The 22,765-nt window shown below is 39.6% G+C and overlaps 1 protein-coding gene across 1 annotated transcript; it reads left to right on the top strand.

The window, feature by feature from the left end:
- The first annotated feature begins 9,058 nt into the window (after positions 1 to 9,058).
- Positions 9,059 to 9,784, top strand: LOC149174595 (uncharacterized). The gene is made up of 2 exons (XM_089420896.1): positions 9,059 to 9,424; positions 9,542 to 9,784. Exons 1-2 carry the CDS (start codon positions 9,059 to 9,061, stop codon positions 9,782 to 9,784), a joined length of 609 nt encoding a protein of 202 aa, XP_089277022.1.
- The last annotated feature ends 12,981 nt before the right edge of the window (positions 9,785 to 22,765 follow it).

Raw genomic sequence — 22,765 nt, 5'->3', positions numbered from 1 at the left:
GTCCACCTTCATTGCCCTGCGGCTACTGCTATTCGATGTGGCACAACAAACTTATTTGGAAGGCCGCCTATAAAATGGAAGCGGAGGACGTTCGAAACGGAAATGGCACTCCTCCTCTAAATCTATCGGTTCCACTACCAGAAAGGCAGAAAGAAGCGAGTGAACTCGTGACAATGGGCTTTGAGTCGGGTGGACGCCGCGGCCTGATGGCAGTGTAAATCCCTCAAACTCTAAAATTATTGAAAGAAAATCTCACTTTGAAGGCGGCACCAAAATGCAAGTAAACACTTCAGAGCCAAACGGTTGTCGAGTATATCCCTGTCAAGAAGCGAAGAATGATGGAAGCTCAAAATTTTTGCAGAGAAAGGGTAACGGCTCTCTGTCTGAAGATGCAGAACGTGCCAAGGAAGCCGAGTCAAAAACGCAGAGACCAACGAGAAAATTGCCACTGAGAAGATCATCAATGCATTCGAGAACCAGACCGATGCAGAAGGAGAACGCTCAGGGAAATCAAAACGGATGCGCAGAGAATCATGAGGCGCAGTCAATCAATGATGCACAGAGAATCAATAATACTCTGGACGGATGCAGCGCTCAGAACTGAGCAGCGCTCAGGACAGAGGAGCGCTCAGAACAGAGATGGGAGTTACAAGGAATCTGGGACCTGCGCTCTGATACCATGTCAGGCCAGGGTAACTCCAGAATAGGCAGAAGAAAACTGATTGCATAATTCAATAGCTAACTATCATTTATATACAGAAATAGGACGGATCAGTTCATCTTCTTGATGACTGATCGCGTTCCAGTTCACCCATCCGTTGAGGATTAGGTGTCAACACCTATAATAGTTGTCACGTGAAATTGGTGCTTATTTTTCCAAGAGAGAATGCTGCAATGGGATATTTGTATTCAATTGACTTGTCATCCAACCTTGATTATCAAATTAATATAACTAATGGTGAAGGAAAGAGGAATTAATTCTCCTAAGTACTCTATCACCATTTGTTGTTTATCATTTGTTGCACCATGCCTATGTGACAATGTCATCTCAGTGTGTCACTATGTTTAAGGACATCTTGACTATGTGAGGTATAGTTGTTGGTTCATTTCTTTGTACTTGTAACACGTGTTGACCCATTAGCCATAGTAGATGCAATTGATTAGGCAAGGAACCATGTAAATAATTGTCACAAAAATTGAATAGATGCTCATATTATGTCAACAAGTTTTATGAATGAAGCAATAATTCCTTGAGCTCTTGACAATGTGTCATCTTGAGGTTGGTCACAGAAGGAATCATATAATGCTCAGCACAAAGTTAGCCATCGCTAGAAGAATTGTGGTTTTGAATAAAATGTAAAGAGAGTGTGTTGGTGTGGTAGGGAACTTGCATCATGAATAGTTGGAGTAAATTGAGAGAATATTGAATATGGATGGGAACAAAGGGCCATATGTACATAAAGTAATTACTAAGGACATGTGATAGGTTCATGACGATGGATAAATTGTTGTTTATTGGGTTAATATTAACAAAATTGGGAGGCGCTGAAGTTGGAAGCCACTTTTGGGGGAATCAAATTATCCCAAGGGCATACAAGCTTGAACGAGCTTCACACAATCCTAGTAATAGCACCCCACTAGTGGGTAGATTGTTATTCCATCCAATAGACAAGTTGTCCTAAACCTAGGCTCAACCTAGTTATACTATATGTATATAAAGAAAATTGCCACATTTATTGAAAACTAGATTTGCAAAAGCTAGTATGAGATGAGCAAGCATAACTTGAACTATATCATGCACTTGCTATCTCTGTAAGTGAATAAAGTTAATGGGTATGTGTAGAGGGTTGATAGAAGGTTGGGATAGAGAAATGGTATTTATACTAAATAAGGACACAATATATACCCTCCAAGGCTTTATGCTAGTCTTAGGCATTAATGTGTGTATTCCTATAGGTCCATCCCATACCCACATCCTGTTGTGCCATTGTGGAGAACCCCGCTCAACAGTCAACAAGCGTGACCACGGCATTGTGGAGGAACAATGTGCGTTTGCGGGTTCTGGTACCTCTGTCCCCATGGAGCCACGAGGCCACGATTGGACATAGCAACAACCTCGGTATTAACGCACGGAAGATATGGGGAGTCACTATCAAGGTCAATCGTCATGACCGTTGACGCAGAGTGGAGTTAAATTGATTTAATCCAATACTATATACTATATAATTATAGTTATATATAATACATAAATATATAATATATAATTATATAACAACTATATATGTAAATTATAATTTAATTAATTAATTAAAAAAAAAACAACAACAAAGGGAATAATTCTAATAAGCTACATGAAGAAGGGATGACCAGGTTATATACATCGAAGACGACATACACTAAGTGAAGAAAACCCCTAGTGTTAAAGCTTTGAGGAGAGAGAGGCTATAATATGAATATAATTCATAACTATTAGCTAAATAAAATAAATATAAATATTAAATAATTAAATATTATTTAGGTTAATTAGTTATTAAAATTAAGTGAAAAGGCATGTCTAAAAAGACATGCCCCTTCAGAAAAGGTCAACTACCGAGGTATGAAAGCAGGGTCCTCATTGTACATTCAAATCATCTTATTCATTTTATATATATTAATAAATTATTATTAAAATACCTCTTGTGTATTTTTAACAATTAAATCTATAAGCTATCTTTCGTGCTTCAACATAAGTTTTTATGCTTCATATTGGAGCCTTGATAATGTGTTGCAATGTAATTTTTTTCTCACTCACTAGTATTACAAATAAGAGGAATTGAATTAATACTATTTTTTACACTCAAGCATGGTGTTGGGAGCTAAACTTGCATTTTTTTACTTACCTTTTGATCCTATTTTCCTTCACATTTGCACTCCTAACTAAGTTATTTCATATCCTAAATCACACACGTATACCTCTAATCATGTATTTATGAATTAATTAATAATTGAAGCATAATATAGGGGATTATTACCAAAAGCGCTTGCTAAACTTTATCTTGTGTGGAAATTTCCAAGTCAAATGGTTAAGTTTAAATCATCGAGCTGGCAACGCTATTGTTAAACTGCTGCTATAAACGCGGAACTGTTTTAGACTTACTCTTTCTATATTTTGTATTCAGTTTTGTCTTATTACAACCATTGTGTAATAGCAGGTAACCGTTACCTTGATTTCAGGAACTGTTTTGTATAAGAGAGGTTAGAGAGTTGGAAACAAGGAGGTTGGCATACAAGAGAGTTGAGCTTTGTAACAATAACTTTGTATTAATGAAATATACAACTTTCTGATCTTTTTCTGAGTTCGTGGGTTTATCACAACCCTGATAAGGGAGTTGGGCCCACTCTCCTGATCAGGTGCTGCTGAAATAAGTGTGTGTTTTGTTTTCCTTTTCAACTTATGTATTTCTTCTTTTCACTGTAATGGTTTGATGTGAATGTTGTGAATCTAATTGCTGTCATAAGTTCATTATTGCTTTCATTTCCATTGTTGTCATAGTTTTTTATTATTTGTTGATGAATCCTTGGCCAATTCTGGGCTATATAATTGTTCCTACATATATATTGTGTGTTAGCCTTGCAATAACCAATATATCCCGAATTGACATTTAATGTGGGAAAAGGTTGAATAGTATCATTCACACTTGGACACCAACATTTTTGCACCGTTTCAGGGGAGGCTATCAAAGGTGCAAGATCACAACCGACGTTGGTCACTGGATCAATCTCGCATCCTGGGGAGAGAAGTTTTCTTACTCTGCTCCACGTTTCAAGCTTCATTACTTTTTTTGTTTTGTTTTTCTATTTTTTTTTCGATTGATTACATAGGGGCCACTCTCTCGCCATGGAGAGGAAAGTTTTCTTATCCTACTCCAGGCCATGAGCTTAAAATTTTTCTACTTATTCTATTTTCATTTTTCTTTGCTTTTAAAACCTTTCTCTCGTCCTAGAGAGGGAAGCTCTCTTACCCTACTCTAGGTCTTGAGCCTAAAATTTTCTTGGTTGTTTTGTTGTCTTTTTCTTAAGAATCACTCTCTCACCCTAGGGAAGGAAGTTTTCTTACCTTTTTCCAAGCCCCGAGCTTAGGGTTTTCTTCACTTTGTCTTTTATTTTCTTTTTTGTTCCAAAACCATTCTCTTGCCCTGGGGAGGGAAGCCCTCTTACCCTGCTCCAGGGTATGAGCTGTGAGAACTTTTAATGTTTTAATTGCATGAATAGAGATATGAATAAAAGGGGAAGAGGAGGACCCCCAAAGAGAGGAAGGAAGGATTTAGGTAAGAACACCTACATCCAGGAAATCATCACAAAAGCTAAAGTTGAAGCATCTTCACGAGTTGTTGTTAGGGTGAGGACTCACACGAAATTTGAAGGGCAGTCTGTTGAACAACCAATACCACCTTTGGGAGTGTGAACACCCATTTCAATGGAAAAAGGATAGGAAGTAAAGAGAGGCATCAAAGAAAATAGAAGTAATCCTTTCAACAACAGAAGAAGAGGAAGTAGTGAGTAGAGGGCCAGAAAAAGAAATCAATCCAAGTGCAGTAGAAGGAAACTTGGAGGGTTTGCTTCACTATGTGATCAAGGAAGTGATGTTAAACGAACTCAACCATCAGTTCTCATACAACAGGAACCTGTTGAGATTCCAAGTGAATATTGAAGGGTATTCATGGCACCTCCAACCTCCTCGATTGAATTCCCAATTGGGGACATTAGAGGTGATGCACTGATGAAGCCCATTCCACTGACCGCTTTGCCTAACTTCCATGGGATTTCCTCATAAGATTTAGACATATTTTTGTTCGAATTGTATATTGTCTATAGGGGGTACGACTATGTAGTTGATGCTCAGAAGTTGAAAATATTCCTTGCTACTCTAAAAGGGACAACTCTACGATGGTTTATGGGTCTAGGTGGAAAATATATCTCCTCATGGGATGAGATGAAGAAGGATTTTCTGGAGAAGTACCAAGATTATTGTAAATCCCGGGACATAAAGGAATAAATTTTTAAGTTTATGCAGAAGGAGGATGAGAATATGGAGGATATTCCCTGCAAAGATCCAGCCATAGTGACCTGGATAAGGATATCTTGAAAATTATTTTTCTCTGGGCCCTAAGGAAGGAATCTCTAGAGCATTTGAATATTGTAGGTAAGGGTGATATATCTAAAGAGGATCTTGAATTCATCTGTGAGTTATGCATTCAGTGTTCACGAGGGGATGCAAGGAATAAGCAAGGGATTTGGACCTCCAAGACATCTAGTGAGGGAATTACAAGGCAGAGATCGAAAGTTTGTTGGATAACTTGAAGACCGACATATTGAGTACATTATCCTCTCAGATGGACACGTTACAAGAAAAACAAAAGAAAATGGAGTTAGAAAGGACCATGGCCATCTTCTATTCTTAGTGCAAGAAGAAACATCCATTAAAGGAATGTCCATTGAATAGTGTGGATACTTGTGCAATATGTGAACAAGCTCACTCCACCAGCTCATGTCCGTCTCTTCCTGGACTGAAGGCAGCATTCCAAGGAGCAAATGAAGGAGTAGATCAACTATGCTTTATGGGTTCCAAGAAACCATGGCAGCCACGACCACCAAGCCCAAATCAAGGTATGTCTCAGCAACCTTTCTCAATATTTTAGAAATTTAAAGATGGGCCCTCAGTCAGTGCCTTTTTCACCATCATGGCCTCAATTTTGTCAATATATGCCTTGGCAGTCTTGGTTCCCTCATTCTAGTTCAAATCCTTCACGGTCTTAGAATTGGAAAGGGCCTTCTCCTCCTCTTGGTCAATTCCCTCAACCTATGCAACAACAATTACAATTTCCTTCCAACATTCCCTCTAGTAATCCTCCCCTTTATCCTCAACTTCCTATCCAACCTAATCCAAATCCTAATAATAAGGGTGTTTAGCAGACTGAAAATCTCAATCTTCCTTCATATAACATTTCTACCACATAATGTAATGAGATAAATATGCGATCTGGTCAGGTATTGAATGCTTAGACTTCGCCAATTATCGTTGAACATATTGGTGATGAAGATCTAGAACCAGAATCTCGAGTAGCTGGGAATGAATCAAATAGAACTCTATCAAACACCCCCCTACTCATTCGAGTGTTACCCAGGTCTGCCCAACTAATTCGCCTTATCCCGAGAGATTAACCCCAAGTAAACAAAATCCTCAACCAGAGTTTGACCTTTTAGGGGAACTGCAAAACCTGTTTGTCAAAATTCCCTTACTTTAAGCTATGAAGGACGTGCCTATTTATGCTAAGACAATTAGAGAATATTGTTCCGAGAAACCTGGAAAGAAAACAAAGGATCCACTTACCATTCATGTTATGGGGAAGCTATCAGACATTATGCTGGGAAAATCTAAGAATTATCAGACATGTCTACAGTAAGACCGATAGGAAAATTGGAAGACATAACCATTTCAGTAGACTCATGGCGTTATCCCATTGATCTCTAGGTATTACATACACAGTCCCCAACTGGTGGTCACCCTCTGATTTTAGGAAGACCTTGGCTTACAACCGCAAACGCCTATATTGGATGTCGGTAAGGAAATATGGTAATATCTAATGGGGATATCACAAAGAACCTTATTCTTTTCCCCCCTGCAAAACCAAGTTCACCAGAAAAGTTAACATTTAAACAAAATTCATTGCCTTTAGAAGGGCCTAAACCCAAAATCGAGGAAACCAGACCAGTCCTTACTATTGGTCAAGCCCTCTATTTCAAAAATGAAACGGAAGATGATACTATCATCACTTTTATCAATAGTCCCCATGTCGTTTCTAGTCCAACTCATCAATTTATAGAATATATTTTGAGCTGTGAAATGCAGGAAACTATTGAATTAGGAATTAAAGACGAAGATATCCGTGTAGCTACACCCTGTGACAATATTCTTATAGAAATTGAGCGAGGGAAGATATTGAATATTAACCTGAATCTTTCACCATCCCAGACCGAACAACTCCTGAAAGTCCTTCGTGAACATAAGGAAGCATTTTCATGGGACTATACAAATATGAAGGGCATCCCTACCGACTTATGCACTCATCATATATACATTAAAGAAGACTATTAACCTATGAGACAACCCCAGAGAAGAATGAATCCCGCCTTGAAAAACATTGTCAAAGACGAACTTCAGAAGTTACTAGATGTAGGATTTATTTAACCTATCTCGAACAGTCAATGGGTGTACCCGCTAGTTATTGTTCCTAAAAAGAATGGTAAGTGGTGGATTTGTGTGAATTATAGAGAAATGAACAAAGAAAACTTGAAAGACCATTTTCCCTTGCCCTTTATTGACCAAGTCCTTGATACCTTAGCTGGGAAGAAGTTTTTCTCATTCTTGGATGGGTTTAGTGTGTATAACCAGATCTAAATAATTCCCGAGAATCAAGATAAACCCACTTTTACATGCCCTTGGGGAACCTTCGCATACCTAGTCCTCCCATTTGGTCTTTGTAATGCGTCTGCTACCTTTCAGAGGGCAATATTAGGAATTTTTCTGATCTAGTCGATGATAGTGTCGAGATTTATATGGATGATTTTACACCATATAGGGAATCATTTGAAGAAGGGTTGGAAAACTTGGAGAAGGTGCTTAAAATATGCATACAAATGCATGTTTGTCTGAGTACAATTAAGAGTCGTAGAGGGAATAGTGCTGGGACACTTGCTTTCGGCTATTGGAATTCAAGTTGATCCGTCCAATGTAGAGGTGATATTGCATTTTCTTGTACCAAATACACCAACACAGGTACGCAGTTTTATTGGTTGTGTGGGCTATTACAGACCTAGAAATTTTTTTAGAATAACATTGCCACTTTTTCATCTGTTAACTAAAGATGCATAATTTTTGTGGATAGATGAGTGTGAAGAAGCTTTTGCAAAAATAAAGGAACTAATATGCCAAGCTCTGATCTTGTGAGGCCCTAATTGGGAACTCCCATTTCACATCCACACTGATGCCTCTCAAACATCAATAGGGGCAGTTTTGGGACAACAAGAGGACAAGAAGTCGTATGCGGTTTATTATGTCAGCAAGAATTTGACACCTGCTGAATTAAACTATACGGTAACAGAAAAGGAGTTCTTGGTTGTTATTTATGTTGTTAATAAATTTTGGCATTACATTACTGGATATCCTACTTTTGTGCATACTGATCACGCAACAATCAGGTACTTGATGAATAAACCTGTAACCCCTGGGCGTGTCACAAGGTGGTTATTATTACTTCAAGAATTTGACATTACCATCATAGATAAACCAGGCAAGGATAATGTAGTTGTTGATTTCCTATCTAGATTAGATACTAATGATGAAGGTACACCCGTAGAAGATAGTTTTCCGGATGAATATCTTTTTGCAATTTCTACTCATACTCTGTGGTATGCAGATATTGCTAATTATCTTGCTACAAGGAAGGTACCCCAACATTTTTCATACAGGGAATAGTGGAAGATCATTCATCATAGTACCTGTTATTCATGGATAGCAGGATATCTTTTTCATACAAGGATTGACCAATAGATCCAACGCTATGTAGCAAAAGATGACATCTATGATGTCTTGAAGGCTGCTCATGACGACCCTTGTGGGGGACATTTTGCAGACAAATGGACTGGTCATAAGGTGTTACAAATGGGATATTATTGGCCCTCCATATTTTGGGATGCGAGAGATTATGTTCGAAGATGTGATAGCTTCCAGCGGATGGGTCAGCCTAGTCGATCATACGAAATGTCGTTACAACCTCAAGTAGTCCTTGAACCTTTTGAGAAATGGGCTATCAATTTCATTGGCCCATTTAATCCGTCTTCACATTAGAAAGTTCATATTTTAGTATGCATAGATTATTTGACGAAGTGGGTTGAGGCCAAGGCTATGGCGAAAGCCACAAAACAAGTTGTCTCAGACTTTTTGTTCAAAGAAATTTTTTCTTGATATGGCACCCCTAGAGAGATAGTTTCAGATGGGGGAGCATAATTTACATCACATATGATAGCAAGGCTTATGAAAAAGTATGGGATCAAGCATAGAATAACATATCCATACCACCCTCAGGTGAATGGTCAAGTGGAAAGCACAAACAAGTTATTAGAAAACATTCTCACGAAGACAGTGGCAAAACATCGTCGAGATTGGGCTAAAAAACTTCCTGAAGCTCTTTGGGTGTACAGAACATCACGGTGGGATACAACAGGGTTTTCACCGTTTAAGCTTGTCTATGGTAAATATCCATTGTTTCCAACAGAATTTGAGATTAATACACTCAGGACAGCTCTCAAAGTAGGATTGGACCTTTCAGAAGCCCAGGAAAACCGGCTGGAACAACGAAATGAACTGGATGAAATTCGTTTAATGGTTGTCCAGAGAGTTGCTACAATTTAGTAGCAGAGAACAAAATGGCATGATAAATTTATTAAGAATAAGGTGTTTCATAAAGGGGATTGGGAATTACTCTATGATTCCTGTTTTAAGGACTTTAAGGGGAATCTTTTCTATGGTTGGATGGGACCTTATGAGATTGATGACGTATTTGATAATGGAACTGTTAGAATTGTCATGATTGATGATACACATGCTTCTTTTATTGTAAATGGACATCGTCTCAGACTGTATCATCGTCCAGCCTCTAAAGATGCCTTCATCAAACATCTCTTTGATAAATCTGGTTTGAAGGTTGTTAGTGCAGATAATTCCTCCTCTGCATCCTCTGATTAAAAATAATAATAATAATATATATATATATATATATATATATATATATATATATATATATATATATATATATATATATATATATATATATATATATATATATATACCACTTAATTATTTTCTTGCAGGTACTACCATTGGTGCTTTTATCCTACAGAGGCAAGAAAATTTTCTAAGTGCCCGACGTTGTTACTCTTCCGATGTTGTTACTCCTTCGGTGCTGCTACTTTGTGGTGAAATTTTTTCCAAATACCCGGTGTTGTTATGCCCTCAGTGATGTTACTCCTCTAATGTTGTTACTCCTCTAGTGCTGCTACTCCGTGGTGAAATTTTTTCTAAGTACCAAGTGCTATTACTCCCTCGGTGTTGTTACTCCTCCGATGTTGTTACTCCTCCAGTGCTACTACTCCATGGTGAAAATTTTTCTAAGTACCCAGTGTTGTTACTCCTTTAGCGTTGTTACTGCTCTGATGTTATTACTCCTCCGGTGCCACTAATTCGTGGTGAAAATTTTTGTAGTAGCCGGTGTTGTTACTCCTTCAGTGTTGTTACTCCTCCGATGTTGTTACTCCTCCAGTGCTACTACTCCATGGTGAAATTTTTTGTAAGTACCCAATGTTGTTACTCCTTCGGTATTGTTACTCTGCCGATGTTGTTAGTCCTCTGGTGCTACTACTCTGTGGTGAAATTTTTCCTATGTACCCGGTGCTATTACTTCTTCAGTGTTGTTACTCATCTGATGTTGTTACTCTGTCGATGTTGTTACTCAGTGGTGAAATTTTTCTAAGTACCTAATGCTATTACTCCTCTGATGTCGTTACACCATCAATGAGGTAACTCCTCTGAGGTTGTTACTCTGCCAGGTAAGCACCAGGTATGTCCCCGACCAGACTTTGTGGATTTGATTAATAATTTTCTTGACATGTCATTGAGGTGACCACAGACACAGTTGGGGGGAGGTACAACCATATTTAAAAATGACGACATAATCGATTTTAACAATGATTTTCTGACATTATCATAAAAGTTCATGCCAATACGTATACTCCACGACCCTCACCTTTCTCTGCACAATTATCAATAGATATTAGATGTTAATCAACCAGTCCCTTTGAAACATGTGGAGTAATTACCATAATGGCTCTCCATTACTACCATAATCTGTCATGGATTTTTCCTATCTTTTTAAAAATTACCATTCGTACACCCCACTATTACCATTTCCTATGCCTTTCCGCAAAAATTTACCTATCGATACTCCCTCCTAACGATTCTACTACTACTCCGAAGTGTTGTTACCAAGCTATAGTAGAATGGGTGGAGCAGATATGAGACACGAACCAGAGAACACATTTTTGGTCCCCAGTAACGCAGACGTATGGCAGGTATTTATAGATGTGGGCTGGGATAGAAATTTTGAGAGATTGTAGGGATTCGATGAGACTATTACAGTCGAATTTGTGTTGAACTTGGAAGGATATCATTCCAGAGTTCGAGGTCTAGATATACCTACCACAGAGGAAGCCATATCGGTCGTCAATGGACTTCCACAAGAACGGAAGAAGTCTTTTTCATGGGGATCTCCCTTGCCGCAGTTCCCAGAAGTATTTCTACAAACCGGAGAAACAAAAATTCAAAAAGGAAGGGGATATGATTGTAAGTCACTACCTTATCCCTGGGATGAAGCTGCATACTTCGTGTTAAGATACATTACCTACGAAGGGCGCTTTATTGTTTTGTTCAAGTATCATTTCAAGATGTTGGTGTCCCTTCGGTTCTGGCATGCACAAATCCATTCATTGGATATGCCTTTCTTCCTGTGGAAAAGTCTTCAACTAATGGCCCAATCAGCTTGCCGCTCTCGGCAATTATTAGCAATCGTCACGAATCATGGGTTGGTCCGGCGATTGGTAATTCAAGCGCTAGCTCGAACTCCTATGCCTTGGTCACAATTTATAGAATTGTCGGAAGAATAAATTGAGGATATTATACCTATAGGGGAGGAGGATGACGAAGGCTCAGCCGAAATGGAAGACGCCACAGCCGATGCTACTCCACAAGAACCAACATCGCCTATTGGCTCAATCGAAATGGAAGACGCCACAGCCGATGTTGCTCCACAAGAACCAGCATCGCCTGTTGGCTTAGTTGAAATTGAAAGGGTGGAAATTGAGGACATGGTCGATGCTACATCAGAATCAGTTGACAATTCACGAGAAGGATTGCCACAAGCACCACTTGAATAAAGGAATTTGAGGTTTGAAGGAGAAAGTGCAGGTGATGCTACTACACAAGAACTAGCACCACCTATCCAAGAAAACTTGGGGTCTGAAGCAGAAACTATAAGTGGTGATGCCACACAAGAACCAACACCACTGACAGAAGGGACCCTGGAATCAGCAAAGGAAAAATACCTTGCAATTGACACTACTCTTCAAGAAACACAGGGGGACTTGGCTCAAACAACAATGTAGGGAGGTGAAGGGTATGATTCAATAGGCACAATCAGAATGAAAATGGGAGAAGATTTTCTTCATTCTCCCTTCCCTACAACTCTACCGAGAGGGGTGAGGAAATATTAGACTCCTCAACACTCAAAGGAGGAAAAATTCATTCCCCCAACTTTAAAATTTGTTGGGACAAAATTGGGAGTAGTGATTGAGGCGACCACTCAAGTGCCGACACTCATTAGTGCACATACAGAACAATTTGGAAGCATGGGAGTCAACAGTGCTACACAAGAACCAGTGCTGACAGAGAACGAATTAAAGAAATGGTGATGAATGCCAGCCCTATAGGGCCACTAGAGGAAGGCATTCGTATTGATGCCACCCCGCAAGGGTTTGAGTCAAATTTCGAACAGACAGGGGATAACCGGGTGGTGGAGCAAGCACAAGAGAAAAATGCAGAGGATGTTATTCCATGGGCTGCCGAGACAACTCAAGAACTATAGAAATACACAATGCATGCTGAAACTAATCCACTAGAGCTAAAGACAGTTCTGGAACATATGGAAAAACACATGGGTGAAAAACAAGTTGAGGGTGTTGAACCCTCAACCGCGGTGATTCTAGAAGAAAATGACGGAGACACCACTCAAGTTAATAAACAAACAGAAGAAGTGAGAGTGAAGGTGGAGCCAATCGACACATGTGCTGATGATCCACTAGGCCCCACACTAGCTACAAGACAAGTAGAGGAGGTCATTGTTAAGAAAGAATTCATTTACTAGTGTGCATGAAGGAGACCTTCCCTTAAGGAAAGGTATCAGTCTCAATTCAATGAAGCTATGCAATTAAAAATAGACAATCTAATATTGAGGAAAAGGGTGTTTCACTTAGAAAGGGGAATGAGGAGGTGTTGGTGTCCACGTATGAATGATATTATTCAACCCTTTCCCATGTTAAATACCAATTCAGGATCTATTGGTTATTGCAAGGATAACACACAATATATATGCAGGAACAATTGTACAACGCAAAATTGGCCAAGGATTCATGAACAAACAATAAACAACTATAACAACAAATGGAAATGACAACAATAATCAACTTGTAACAAAAATTCGATTCACAGCATTTACATCAAACTATCACAGCGAAAAGAGGAAATACATTCATGAAAAAGAAAACTAAGCACACATTATCTTAGCAGCACTTGATCAGGAGAGTGGGACCAACTCCCTGATCAGGGCTGTGATAAACTCACAAACTCAAAAAAAGATCAGAAAGTTGTAAATTTCATTAATACAAAGTCATTGTTACAAAGCTCAACTCTCTCGTATGCCAACTCCCTATTTCAAACTCTCTATCCTCTCTTATACAAAACAGTTCCTGAGATTAAGGTAATTGTTGCCTGCGATTACACAATGGTTGTAATAAGCCAAAAATGAATACAAAAGATAGAAAGAGTAATTTGGGATCAGTTATGTCATTATAGCTGTTGTTTAACAATAGTGCTTCCAGCTCGATGATTTAAACTTAGCCATTTGACTTGGAAATATGCACATAAGATAAAGTTTAGCAAGCGCTTTTGGTAATAATCCCCTAGACCATGCTTCAACGATTAATTAATTCATAAATACATGATTAGAGGTGTACCTGTGTGATTCTGGATATGAAATAACTTAGTTAGGAGTGCAAATTTGAATTAAAATAGGATAAAAAGACAAGTAAAAACATGCAAGTTTAGATCCCAACATCTCCCCCCAACTGGTCTTTTTGCATGTCGTCATGCAGCCGTCACCTTCATAGGTATGGGTTAGATTGGTTGTGATCAACATGCAGCTAAGAAAGATCGTATTTCTTGGCCATCTCTGTGTGGTTCATGAAGAATAGTGTCAATTACAGGTTCTTTTTCTTTCGCCAATTCTAGGCTTTCTGGTGTCAGTGGTGCTGGTTCTTATGTGGCAACACCACTTACAATTTCTGTTGTGGACCCCAAGTTTTCTTGGACAGGTGGTGTTGGTTCTTGTGTAGCAACACCACTTGCACTTTCTTCTTCAAACCTCAAATTCATTTGTTCAAGTGGTGTTGGTGGCAGTCCTTCCCGAGAATTGTCAGCTAATGCTGAAGAAACATCGACCATGTCCTCAATTTCCACCCTTTCCACTTCTATTGAGCCAACAAGCGATGTTAGTTATTGTGGAACAACATCGGCCATGGCATCTCCCATTTCAACTGATACAACAGGCGATGTTGGTTCTTGTGGAGAAGCATCGGCTGTAACATCTTCCATTTCGACTGAGCCAACAGGTGATGTTGGTTCTTGTGAAGCAACATCAACTGTAACATCTTCCATTTCGATTGAACCAATAGTAAATGCTGGTTCTTGTGGAGAAGCATCGACTGTGGCATCTTCCATTTCGGCTGAGCCTTCGTCATCCTCCTCCCTTGCAAGTATAATTCCCTCCAGTTCTTCTTCCGACAATTCAACGAATTGTGACCAAGGTACAGGAGTTCAAGCTAGCACTTGAATTACCAATAGCCAGACCAACCCATGATTCGTGACGACTGCTAATACTTTCTGAGAGCATCGGGCGGATTGCGCCATTAGTTGAAGACTTTTCCACAAGAATAAAGGCATATCCAGCAAATGGATTTGTGCATGCCAAAACCGAAGGGACACCAACAGCTTGAAATGATACTTGAGCAACACAATAAAGCACCCTTCACAGGTAATGTATCTTAACACGAAGTATGCAAATTCACCCCAAGGATAAGGTAGTGACTTACGATCATATCCCCTTACTTTTTTTAATTTTTGTTTCCCCGGCTTGTAAAAATACTTTCGGGAACTCCGGCAAGGAAGCCTTCTATGAAAACAACTTTTTCCTCTCCTGTGGCAATCCACTGATGACCGATATGGCTTCCTCTATGATAAGGATATCAAAACTCTGAACTCTAGAATGATCTCCTTCCAAGTTCAATGCAAATTCAGCTATAACAATCTCGTCGAATCCCTACAATCTCTCAAAGTATATATCCAGCCTGCATCTACAAAGACTTGCCATACATTTGCGTTACTGCGGACCAAAATTGTGCTCTCTGGTTCGTGTCTCACAGTCGCTCCACCCATTCTGATATAGCTCAGTAGCAACACTTCGGAGTAGAAGTAACTATTAGGATGGAGTATCGGTAGGTATATTTTTGCAGAAAGGCATAGGAAGCGGTAATAGTGGGGTGTAAAAATGGCAATTTTTAGAAATATGGGAAAAATCCATGGCAGATTATGGAAATAATGGAGAGGCATTATGGTAATTATTTCGCAGGTTTCAAAGGGACTGGTTCATTAACATCCAATATCTATTGATAATTGTGCAAAGTAAGGTGAGGACCGTAGAGTATACATATTGGCATAAGATTTTATGATAACGTCAACAAATCATTGTTAAAATTGATTACGTCATCGTTTTTAAATATAGTTGTACCTCCCCCCAACTAAAAAATGATTGTCTGCAGTCACCTCAAGTCATGTCAAAAGAATTACTAATCAAATCTGCAAAGTTTGGTCGGGGACATACCTGGCGTAATAACAGCCTCAGAGGAGTAACCACATTGTTGATGTAACAACATCAAAGGAGTAACAACATTAGGTACTTATAAAAAAATTCGCCATGGAGTAGCAGCACTGGAGGAGTAACAACATCGGAGGAATAAAAACACCGAAGGAGTAACAGAACCGAGTACTTAAAAAAAAATTCGCCACGGAGTAGCAACACTGGAGGAGTAACAACATCGGAGGAGTAATAACACCGAAGGAGTACCAGAACCGGGTACTTGGAAAAAATTTCACCACGGAGTAGCAACACCTGAGGAATAACAACATCGGAGGATAACAAGACCAGGTACTTAGAAAAAATTCCACAGAGTAGCAACACCGAAAGAGTAACAACATCAAAGGAGTAATAGCACTGAAGGAGTAACAACACCGATTACTTAGAAAAAATTCACCACGGAGTAGCAACAACGGAGGAGTGACAACATCGGAGGAGTAACAACACTGAAGGAGTAACAACACTAAGCACTTAAAAAAATTTCTTGCCTCCGTAGGATATAAACACCAGTGGTAGTACCTGCAAGAAAACAATTAAGTCGTAACAATATTTATTTATATAGATTATATATGTGTGTGTGTGTTAATCAGAGGATGTAGAGGAGGAATTCTTTGCACTAACAACCTTCAAATCAGATTATCAGAGAGATGTTTCATGAAGGCATATTTAGAGGCTCGACGATGATACAGTATGAGACAACATCCATTTACAATAAAAGAAGCATGTGTATCATCAATCATGACAAGTCTGACAGTTCCATTATCAAATACCTCATCAATATCATAAGGCCCCATCCAACGAGAGAAAAGCTTCCCCTTAAATTCCTTAAAACGGGAATCATAAAGTAATGCCCAATCCCCTTTATGAAACAACTTATTCTTAATAAATTTATCATGCCATTTTGTTCTTTGCTGCTTAATTGCAGCAGTTCTCTAGACAACCATTAAACGAATTTCATTCAGTTCATTTAGATGTTCCAGCCAATGTTTCTAGGCTTCTGAAAGGTCTAATCCTACTTCGAGAGTTGTCTTGAGCGTATTAATCTCAAATTCTATTGGAAACAATGGAGACTTACCATAGACAAGCTCAAAAGGTGAAAACCATGTTGTATCTTGCCATTATGTTCTGTACGCCCAAAGAACTTCAGGAAGTTTTTCAGTCCCAATCTCAGCGATGTTTTTCCACTGTCTTTGTGAGAATGTTTTCTAATACCTTGTTCATGCTTTCCACTTGACCATTCGCCTGAGGGTGGTATGGATATGTTATTCTATGCTTGATACCATACTTTTTCATAAGCCTTGCTATCATATGTGATGTAAATTGTGCTCCCCCATTCGAAACTATCTCTCTAGGGCTGCCATATCGAACAAAAATTTCTTCGAACAAAAAGTCTGAGACAACCTATTCTGTGGCTTTCGCCATGGCCCTAGCCTCAACCCACTTCTTCAAGTAATCCATGCAGACTAAAATATGAACTTTCTGATGTGAAGACGGATTAAATGGACCAATGAAATCAATAGCCCATTTCTCAAAAGGTTCAAGTGCTACTTGAGGCTGTAACGAAATTTCGTCTGATCAACCAGGCTGACCCATCCGCTGGCAGCTATCACATCTTCGTACATAATCTCTCACAGCCCGAAAGATGGAGGGCTAATAATATCCCATTTGTAACACCTTATGCCCAGTATGTTTGTCTGCAAAATGTCCCCCACAAGGGCCGTCATGAGCAGCCTCCAGGTGTTATAGACATATTTGGGCACTGCAACCCCAAACACATATGTCCATAAAACTAAGGGCCTATAAGTCCCTAAAAGTGTTGTTTCATACCCTAAAGGAGCAAGGTCAGCTGATTACATCATCTCCCAGAAGTTCTCCATGAAAAACTACTCAGAACTGGTCAAAACTGGACCATACAAACTGCTCAGTGGTAAGGGTGCGATGCATCTCACCTACCACATGCAAAAAGTGCGATGCATACTGGAAAGCCCTTCTGTAGGGTGTGATGAGTGAGAGCAGACAAATGGCAGAAGCAATTTGCTAGGTGGAAACCCAGAGAATCTTCTAGAAGCTGCTCATTTGACACTTGCCTCTCTGAATTCACCCAGGGATGAGTAAGAGATCATGAAATCTCCAAGTGGAACCAAGAACTATCAGAGAGATGACACTAATAAAAATCCCAGAAGCTGACTCACCCACCTGCAAACATCTATATATGGATCCCTCATCCTAGAGATCCAGAGGCTGGAATTTTGTATTTTGTAAGGAAGTGTTGTTGGTTTCTCTGTGCAACATTGTATTGTTGGGTGATCTAAGCTTTTCATGAGGTGAAGAGGGCTTTCATGCTGGGAGGATGGCGTTGGGTCAAACCAATGGGTTGTAATCCTCTCTTCTACTACTTTTATCAATAAAGCTATTTGATTTTTCCTCCATATGCTTGTGTATCTCTGAATCTTGTATTGATATATGCATTTGTATCGTTAATATACATCTGATCCTATATTGTTTATGGTTATAGATCTCTATGCTTTGATGGTATTATACTGCTTTGACTCTACAGGTGTTCTTTGAAGTGGGACAAGTAAGGAAGGAGTGGCGAAGTTCTGTCAAAGGAGGGAGGAAACAAGCAGGGAGTCAAGCGAAAGACTGAGGTTGGTACTCTCTCCTTCTCTCTCATCTATCTCTCATAAAAGAAAAACACAAGTAACTTTAGTTTGTTTGTTTCTAAGATAGCTACCCGTCTTAGTGGGACTAGTAGCTCTTAATGGACACTAGTTTTCCCGATAACAAAATAGCGATTCCGTTGGGGAGCGAATAGATTGTTTTCTGGTTTATATTTGTTTGCTTTATAAACTACAGACAAAGCCTGAAGTTAAGCCAGCTAGCCTTCGAACTGCATTTTCTATGCAAATGCAAAGTAGATCAATGTTGCTTCAGTCCATCTCCGGGTTTTGTTTATAAACTAAACAAATGACTTGCAAACATCCTAAGTGCCCTGGTGGTAACTCAAGTAACCTCATTAGATCATCCCCTATACTTTGTGCTTACTGCCTATCATTAGCTCAGCCTAAACCCCAGAACTTAGCTGCAAACTATGAGAAAAAATCAATCTTAGTCTCATCCCTGGACCATCGCACTATCTCTCATTGGCAGTCTGGATGCATCGCACCTCCCGTGTGCTGTAGGTGAGATGCATCCCTGTTTCCCTGTGTTACAGGTGCGATGATCAGATAAGACTGTTTCTGCCTCCAGATTTTGGTTTTTTCTTCATTGTCTTTAGCTTTATTCAGGAGCTTTGCTATCTGTGATCAGTATATCACTGTTGAAACTCCCTTCTTTTCATTATTTAGCCTCCATTGTACAAAGAATTGCGAATGTTTTTATGTATTTTTCGCCATTTGCAGTTCTCTTTTGCAAACGGTAGCTTAATCGAACTGTCGTCTTTTGATTTGAAAGTGTCGCAAGTGTCGTTTTTAGTCAAAGAAAAGAATCCTTCTCTTTTGATAGTCGATTACGCTATTACTCTTGTATTTGATTTGAATTAATAGTATTTCAAGTGTCGAAAGCAGTTTTCAATTCAAAATCACAAAGTGTCGTCCTTGTCTTCCTTTCGTTTTTTTTGAAAAGAAAATTGTTAGTACTGTCGCTTTGAAAGAAAAATAATTCAGATCTGTACTTAGCATTCTTTTTGTCATTCACACATTAAGAAAGCGGAAAACAAATACATGCATGTGCATTTGCATTTAGACTGCTTGTAGATATTGATTTAGGACAGTGCATTTAGTGTGTGCTCTCTGCTCTATGTTGAAAGATTTCTATTTCTCTTTCCTTAGTAGCTAGGATTTTCATTGCGAAAAGAAGAGTAAACGACTGTTTATCATCTTAGATTGCATATTTAGGAATTGTACATTTACATCACGCGGTGAACCTTAAAGGAAAACTTCTTAAGAAAAGATCAAATGTAAAATAAATTCAATGAACATAAAAACGCTTTGGAACCTAACGCATAACATTCAGAAGTCTAGGCTAGAGACGTATTTCGGCGTGGTAAAGGCTGGTAACTATCGCTTTCATTGTAGGTTGGGTGATTCCTCCTCTTGGAGACGACAAGTGCCAGTACGGACTTGTGCTCCCACATACTGTCGAGTATATATTGGAAGACCACAATAGGTTATATCCTTTATCCTTAGGAAGCTGTGTCTGCCACCATATCGATCGCAATGCACTGAACACAACATTTGGGAAGGTTGATTGTCGTACCGTAAAAATTATTCTGCACTTTCGCGATTGGTTTGGTAATCCCTCTGTCTAGATTTCCAGAGTAGTCACTTTCGTTCCTTTTCAGACTCCTTAAAAGAAAAGGTCTATCTGAGCACTTGTCACTTCAAGCTCATTAAAAATCAAAGGCGACTAGAGTCATCTTTAGCTTTTTCTCGACTCTTAAAAATTGAAAAATCAAGTTGTCTCAAAGGTCATAAAATTCATTTAATTCGAAATAACATTTTCCCTTTCTATTTTGAGTTGATCAAGTAATCCGCAATCGTGGAAGAAAGTCAATCAAAACCTCGTCGTTCGCAGAGACTAACGAGTCAACCGTCTTTGACTCTGGAAACGAAGCCATTCCGGGCCAAGCAAACTTGTTTAACTGGGTCAAAGTCTCCTAGTTTGTTTGAAACTTGTGTTTCAACATCCTCAGAGACTCCAGTTACTCCAATTGTTTCTGGTATCCCTGCCTCTACAGAAGAAGTTCCGCAGTTACAAGAGGACATTAGAACTAATCCTAGTGTAACGGTAAACACTTCTATTCCTGAACCAGCTCCATCTAGGGCTGATTCAGAAGGTGTCACCCCTCCAGCATCTGTCGCTGCAGAGTCTATACCTTCTTCGGCACCAGAAATATTTTACAGACCTGACGGTCTACCTCTTCCACTTGGATTGATTGCTATAGAAGGGATTGTGGAGGATATTCCATCCAGTACTCCATTATATTTTGGAACTGGGATCCACCTATATCCTTCTACTTCAGAAGTTAGTCTCCCTTCATCGTAAGTTCCTATAGAATCACTAGGAAATCTTTTGGATAGACTCGATATGTCTGAACAACCGTCGAAATCTAGGACTGTGTCATCTGACACAACAACAGCAGCAGAGCCTCATGTTGCTACTCCAACAATGTTCGCTGGTTTACCATCTGTCCCAACTAGTTCTCAACCGCTAGATGGAGTCCATCTAGGGACTGTTTCGACAGTATGGCATGTTCCCATTTGTTCGCCTGGAACCTTATCTGGAATCTCTTATGTTGAGTCTCAGCAAATTGATCCTTCGCAACAGTATCAATTTGGGCAGTCTAGTCTCCAAAGGCCCATCTTCCCTTTCAACTCTAGATTGCAACCTTATGGGGGGCAGTATGCCTTTTCATTGTTCCCTCCGGGAGAACAACCATATGAGAGTTCACAACAGAATTCGGGTCAGGCTGGAATCACATCCAGTGGTTGGGTACCAATACTGCCTCAACAACCAAGGGTTGTATATTCTATACAACCGAATCAACCTGTGTCGAATATTCCCACTACACCGGCTATTGTGACGGTGTCGCAAGTACAAGCGTTGCCTGTTGTATGTCAACCTCCAGTCTCTCAGGTTGTAATACAACAGCCTCTTGTCTCCGCGACTCAATCACAACCGTCGATTAGTGGATCCTTAACTAAAGCGACCCAGGCTCAAACGAGTACTATAACCCCTCATCTTGGTCAATCATCCGATATTTGGCAACAACATTGGTCTCACAACCATGGCTGGTGCAATGTAAACAACCACAATTCCAGCAAGCTTACCAAGGACCTGAGCAACAAAGCTTTGCGGGTAATGGGCAAACGTATATTCAAAATGGTCACCATCCATCCTATCGTAATGGTTATTCCCATCAACCTTATCAAAGTTATCAGCATCAAATACATTATGCTGGTATGCAAAGACCCACTGCTCAGGCGATCCCGTCCTATCCTGCGTATGCTTCGCCAAACCTGAATCAACAGTTGCCTTTCGTTGCAACTTTAGAATTACCAGATCTGAATTAGCTAACAAATGATCCAATTTCTTACGCCCCTTGGTGGCTGGCGATTCCTCATAAACTTCCGTCAGATATTTCTAAATTAAATGGAAATCCGAGTGAAGATCCATCGAATCATGTGATGACCTTTTATCTGTGGTGTTCGTCCAACACTCTAAATGATGATTCGATTAGGATTCACCTTTTCCAATGAACATTAACTGGTCTGGCAGCAAAATGGTACATCGAATTTCCTAGAGCTTCATTCGATAACTTCAGCGCCTTGCCACGACCTTTTTAACCCATTTTCAGTTACCCATAAGGCACGAAATAGGAATAGAGCTTCTTACCAATTTTAAGCAAACGACAGCCACTCACATATCTGATCATATTCATGAGTGGCGACGTCGTCGTCGAATGGTAAAAACATATGTCCCTGATCAACTGCTAACTTAATGGTTTATTAAGTCATTGTTACCTTCTATTACAGAAGATGTGGCTAAAGGGGGGGGTTGTCACTGAAGAGCAAGTCATTGCTCGTGCGCAATAACTAGACTTGATCTATACTCAGTCTAGCACACTCTATGACAAAATCCCTGACGCTCCTAGACCAAAGTTTTTCGTTCCTCCTACTCCTAAATCAAACAAAGACTCTCATGCCGGAGATGGCATGATAGGTACGACCAGCACGAAATCTGCAAAGGCTACATCTAAGAAAACCCGTAAGGTTTCTGGTCAAAATGCAAATGAAGAACTTCTTGCCTCAGAGATTAATACCGTGTCGACCGACAAAGGCAAAGAACCAAAGCAACCAGGGGGGAAGAAGAAAGGGAAAAGCAAAAAGAAGAAAAAGGATTATTCGTCTCCTGAAAAATCTTCTGCA

Source organism: Pinus tabuliformis, chromosome 4_1 (assembly GCF_031772625.1).
Source record: "Pinus tabuliformis cultivar Carrire ecotype Pingquan chromosome 4_1, CPIR1, whole genome shotgun sequence".
Taxonomy (NCBI): domain Eukaryota; kingdom Viridiplantae; phylum Streptophyta; class Pinopsida; order Pinales; family Pinaceae; genus Pinus; species Pinus tabuliformis.
This window is presented reverse-complemented; position numbering and strand designations above follow the sequence as displayed.

What these genes read in the sequence shown, in the direction of transcription:
- LOC149174595 (XM_089420896.1), top strand. Translation starts at nt 9,059, where the DNA reads ATGATAGCAAGGCTTATGAAAAAGTATGGGATCAAGCATAGAATAACA. An exon ending in TGGATGAAATTCGTTTAATG is followed by an intron (nt 9,425 to 9,541) that starts GTTGTCCAGAGA and finishes TCCTGTTTTAAG; the next exon opens with GACTTTAAGGGGAATCTTTT.